This window comes from Mandrillus leucophaeus, unplaced genomic scaffold (assembly GCF_000951045.1).
Source record: "Mandrillus leucophaeus isolate KB7577 unplaced genomic scaffold, Mleu.le_1.0 Scaffold42, whole genome shotgun sequence".
NCBI lineage: Eukaryota > Metazoa > Chordata > Mammalia > Primates > Cercopithecidae > Mandrillus > Mandrillus leucophaeus.
The window spans coordinates 4530838-4536837 of NW_012104476.1; the positions used below are offsets into that span (position 1 = coordinate 4530838).

The 6000-nt window shown below is 41.2% G+C and overlaps 1 protein-coding gene across 1 annotated transcript in view; it reads right to left on the minus strand.

Annotated features, from left to right (window-relative positions):
* Positions 1-6000, minus strand: part of TPST1 (tyrosylprotein sulfotransferase 1) — a 166231-nt gene that overhangs the window by 122777 nt on the left and 37454 nt on the right. Inside the window, exon 2 of the mRNA XM_011992879.1 lies at positions 226-1171. Coding sequence (XP_011848269.1) covers positions 226-1070 — 845 coding nt within the window. The 5' untranslated portion in view covers positions 1071-1171. The remainder of the gene's footprint in view (positions 1-225; positions 1172-6000) is intronic.

Here is a 6000-nt window from a genome sequence, read left to right on the forward strand (position 1 = left end):
ATATAAATGAAAAAATAAAGTATAAATAAGTGAAAATCCATAATAAACTAGTAGAGAATTAATAAAAAAAGAAACCTCATCAGTGAATCTGTATCTGTTCCAGAAAAGGTCTTCAGTTTCTATATATACACACACAGGTACATACACACATATATACATAAAACACATACATACATATTATTAGCTAAATATAGAGTCAAAATAAAAAACGTGTCTTCTACTCACTTTGACAGAGACACTCCCCCAGCTTTCCCAATCATCTCTTCATGGTGCAACACCGAATGGTTCCATGGAATCTGAAGGAACTTTAAGAGTGTTCTCATCCATCGTTCAGGATGTAAGACAAGTTGTTCATAGTGAACCAACATGCACTTTTTATAACCAACCTCCATACACTGGTTATACATGGTCTCTATAGCACGATTCCACTTGGTCAAACAGTCCCTATAGCTGTTCAGGTCAAATCCAGCTATAGTAACTTTTCGAGAAATCATCGAATGTACTGATGCCCGGCCGTCTCGGACCATCAGGAGAAATTTGGCATTGGGGAATAACCTAGCAAGGTAAGTTAAAGATTTCAGGGCAAAAGGATCTTTATTACATAAATAAGGGGCTGGCTCCCCATGCTTAACAATGATTTCTAGTAAGAAGGCTTGCATGGCAGAATCCAGCACTTCATCAGTAACACCAGCCTCATCCAGGCGGATCTTCTCTTTACTTGACCGTGACCACATCTGCTTCAGGGCCAGGATTCGGGGAATGACCCTGGTTTCCTCTCCACAGCGAATGTCAGGATGTGCATCCAGCATGGCCCTCATGAGTGTGGTTCCACTCCGAGGCACACCTCCAATAAATATTAAAGGCATATCTTTGTGATAGGCAAAGGTTTTGTTGGCTTTGAGGTCCAGGCCAGTTCTCACAGTGGTCCTTGTGCTCTCCAATTTGACTGGCTGGCTACGTTCCTCTATCCGGTGATGGCATTCCATGGCATGTTGGCCCAAGTAAAACACAGTCACAGAACTAATCACCAGACATGCCAATAGTAAGTTCTGCTTCAGCTTTCCAACCATCTTGATGTGGTTATCTTGTTATTAAACAGATATTTTGCTCAAAATGATTTTCGGAAAATGTTCAGGCCATGGAGAGTCTACTTCAGAAAGATAACCAACGTCTAGTAGAGAAAGGAAAACGTTATTTTATCATTACATTGAGATTGCTTACAAATCAGTCACCAGTTATCACCACTGCATTTTAGGTAGAAAAAAGCTGAAACAGTCTTGGATTCTCTGATATTCTTTTTTTTTTTTTTGAGACGGAGTCTCGCTCAGTCGCCCAGGCTGGAGTGCAGTGGCGCAGTCTTGGCTCACTGCAAGCTCCACCTCCCGGGTTCACGCCATTCTCCTGCCTCAGCCTCCCGAGTAGCTGGGACTACAGGCACCCGCTACCATGCCCGGCTAATTTTTTGTATTTTTAGTAGAGACGGGGTTTCACTGTGTTAGCCAGGATGGTCTTGATCTCCTGATCTCATGATCCACCCACCTTGGCCTCCCAAAGGATCCTCTGATATTCTTAAAACAAATTTGAGCAAAATTTGTTTTACTCAGTATATACAGTATAGACAAATTTGAGTAAAAATAAATCAATGTCTATAACCGGAAACAGCTTTTGTTAATGCAGTAATTCTGAAGCTATGTACCTGGTAAAGAATGGAAAATAAATAAAACTATTTCTATCAGTGAGTCAACCAAATATTTAATAAGCCCAAGAATGCCTGGAGTCCAACTCAAGGCTGATCTCTGCTATTCAGACTTGCCTCATCTCCAAGCAGTTATTAGCTCCACATTCTAACAATGAGAAATTATAGAAGAAACATGAAACAACTTCCAAATCTTCAACAGAGATTCAGTTTATTATCCCACAATTTATTTAGGTACTACAGACCAGATACTCAGGCTCGACTGAGGACCAACTTTGAAAAGGAAAACAGTAGAGTAACCTCTGCTCTTGGAAAACAAAGTCTTTTGACAGATATGTAAACAATAACAATAAAATGTGATGAGTGCCTCAGTGGAACTATGCAAAGGGACAATGGGAGCATAATGAAAAGGAGCATGTAATTGACCTGAGGAAGCTGTAAAAGTTTTACAGAAAGTAGGATCAGGTAAAGGACCAGGTGCAGGTAAAGGACCAGGTGCAGGTAAAGGACCAGGTGCAGCAGCTTACACCTGTAATCACAGCTCTTTGGGAGACCGAGATGGGAGGATCGTCTGAGCTCAAGAGTTCGAGACCAGCCCAGGCAACATACTGAGACCCCGCCTCTTTAAAAAAGAAAAGAAAAGAGAAGGGAGGGATATTCTAAACCAAAGGAACTTGTGTGCAAAAGCACAATGGCAAGACAGAACATAGCATAATTAGGTGACAGGAAGAAGTTTAGGAGAGCTGTTGTATAGGCTGCAAAGAAAATTGTATGTATAAATATCTGTGATCTAATCCTCAGAAGGACAGGTAAGATCTGGACACAGGAAGCGCTCTAAGCTGCAGGTACACTACCACCAAAGGCATGGATGTGCAAAAGCAGAAGCATGTATGTGAAACAGCTGGAGCTGCTAGTTTAGCTAGAACAAGGGTACACCGTGGGAAACAGACAGCAACCAGACTACATCTATACCAAAATAATTTACCCTGAATCCTCAGAAGGCAAGTGTGGCAGTTAATTTTATGTGTCAACTTGGCTAGGCTTTGGTGCCCAGTTGTTTGGTCAAACACCAGTCTAGATATGGCTGTGAAGGTATATTTTAGATGTGATTAACACTTAAATCAACAGATATCTAGTAAAGTGGATTACCCTCCGTAACACAGGAAGGCCTCGTCTAACAGGTAAAGGTTTTAAGAGCAAAGACTGAGGTTTCCTGGAAAAGAACTACATCATGGAAACCCTGCCTGTGTGTCCAGCCTGCTACCCAGCAGAATCTGGAGTCAAGCCTGTGGCAGGCCAGGTCACTAACGCAGGCCTCCATAACAACTGTTTCAGTACTGACTGAGTGGTTCAGTTCAATATTAAAAGCTAAAAAAAAAAAAAAGCCAGTGCTGTTATACAACGGCTGGAACGTAACAAAAGCCCACCAAGAGTTTTGCCTAGGCCTTTCCTGGGCCTTAAAGCATGACAAAATAACGAAGGAATTCTTAACAGGACCCATTTAGGATTAAACAAGTTTTATTGGGGGTCTGAAGAAATTCCCCAGGCCTCCACAAACAAGTTTATTGGAGGTCTGAAGGAACACCCCAAATCTCCGTGATTTAGCAGGAGACAAGATAAGGGTAATCACCCCAGCACCTAGACCCATTTAGATTAAGTAAACTTACTGAGGCTCCAGAAAATGCGCTTCAGGACTCAGACTTTAGTTACAGATTAAAATAAGTTAATCACTTACATCTTTAGATGAATGCACACTTACATGCAGACATATAGGTTAGAAGGTACATAAGCTCAGAAAAACTTTGTAATTTTAAGTTGGTCTGGTGATAATTTCCAGGCCTCCCTGTAATCGGTTACAGAAATAAAAACTCTCTTTCTCCCCAGTTCATCTGCATCTCGTTATCGGGCCACAAGAAATAGCAGCCTGACCCTCAATTTGCTCTGGGAACAAGACTGCAACATCAACTCATCTCTGCCCAACTGCCCTATGAATTTCAGACTTCAAAGCCCCACAATCACATAAATGAATCCCTTAAAAATCAGTCTCTTTCTCTCTCTACCCCCGACCCCTCCCCATATACACAGTAGGCATGCGTGTTATCTACCACTCTAAATTCAGTGAGATCCCTTCCAGCCCACTAGCAAAGCAGCCAGTGCTAATGGTTTGCCTTGCCCTGACTACTGGTTGTTTTTCTATAAAACCCTAACACAGGGGTTCGGTTTGTTTTTCTGGAGAACCCTAAATATACCTGGGGAAATGACTAACTACACTAAAAAATACATTCTGAGAGGGAAGACTTCCAGGTACAGCCTAGTGAGAAGGTAGTTAATTCCTCTCCCCAAAAACCAATGATAAAGCTGGGTGAAATGGGCAAAACAACCCTTTCAGTGCTCTGGAAATCCACCAGAAGAATACAACAACCTGAGAAGCATTTATGCTTGAAAACCTGCTAAAAGGTAGGTAGAACAATGAGAGTCTGTGTAAGGTTACTCCCACCTCATCTACCCATTCAGTAGGTACAGAGGTTCTGCAAGGCAGAGCACGGCAAGGCAAAACATTAGGACTGACAGTTTTGCTGCTGGGGTGGAAGGGAGTTTGCTTGGTTTGGAGTGGGTAAGAATACACATGCCCACCTGCATTGTGAGTAAGAGATGGAGCAGGTGGGAGGTGAGTGAGAGGGTGAATAGCTCTAGAAGGCGAAGGTTGCAGTCCAGGTGGGGCACATTTGTTGGCCAACCCTGAAGTGGCATGCAGGCACAGAGGAGACATGAAAGGACTGGGTGGAAAGTAAAAGACAGGGCAGATCTGAAAACAGCATAAACTTTGTATGTGCTCCCTACCCACAGAGGTCTACTGGCAGAGGACGAACACCTTACTGGCTCAAAATGTCTGAGGCAACCACTATCCAAGCACTGGGTGACCACTGATCACTAAGCTATGCAGACAGGAAGGCAACTCCTAGAAAGCTATGCTTAAAAATGAAAACAATTATAAAGTGTGTGCACACTTTAAGTATATATACTTAAATAAAGTACATATACTTTATACTATATATACTTTATATAGACATAAACAATCCTAAAAGTGTGTGTGTATATACATATACACATATATATGAGAGCAACATCAGCATACATTTAAATGACGAGGCAAATTTATAGAGACAGCAGAGTGAAAAAGCAGGGATTTAAGTGCAAGCTTACATGAAGGAACTTTTTGCAGTGACTGAACTGTTCTAAAACTGAACTGCTGTCATAGTTGTACAACCCTATAAAATCTACTAAAAAATTATTGAATTACACCCTCATACTTGTGAAAGGAAAATAAATATTGGGGCCCCCAAATCACTAAGCTAAAGGGAAAAGTCAAGCTGGGGACTGCTTATGGCAAACCTGCCTCCCATTCTATTCAAAGTCATCCCTCTGCTCACTGAGATAGATGCATATCTGATTGCCTCCTTTGGAAAGGCTAATCAGAAACTTAAAAACATGCAACTGTGCGTCTCTCACCTATCAGTGACCTGGAAGCCCCTTCCCCACTTCAAGTCTTCCTGCCTTTGCTTCCAGCTGTCCCACCTTTCCAAACGGAACCAACGTACTTCTTACATATACTGATTGATGTCTCATGTCTCCCTAAAATGTATAAAACCAAGCTGCACCTCAACCACCTTGGGCACATGTCGTCAGGACTTCCTGAGGCTGTGTCACAGGCGTGTTCCCCAACCTTGGCAAAATAAACTTTCTAAATTAACTGATACCTGTCTCAGATTTTGGAGGTTCACATACTATATATATAAATTACACTTCAATACAGCTTTTTTTTAAAAAAGGAATTCATTACTAGAGAAACACTTCCACAGTCTCAGTAGAATACAACAACTAAGAACTGGTTCTTGTTTATTCATGTGTATGATTTAATCATTCATTCAATATATGTTTGAGCACATAGTTTTGCGCCAGGCACTATATAAAGCTTCAACAAAGAATCACAAAGACTGGGTTGAGATTAAAATATCAGCTTAAAAAACTGCAAAGAAAAAAGTATTAAGACAATTGGTGGCAATATAGCATTAAAATGTCTATGCACAACATTGTATCCATTATAATAGAAGACACACTTAAGATGTTATCCTAATATTCAATTTAAAAGGAGCCAGGTAGAAAGAAAAGGAAACAACAGCAAAAGAGAATAATGTAGAAAACAGAGAAGAGTCATCCTATTATACAATAACATTTTGGTTAAAGAAAGTAAAACCAGGCTGGGCGCGGTGGCTCAAGCCTGTAATCCCAGCACTTTGGAAGGC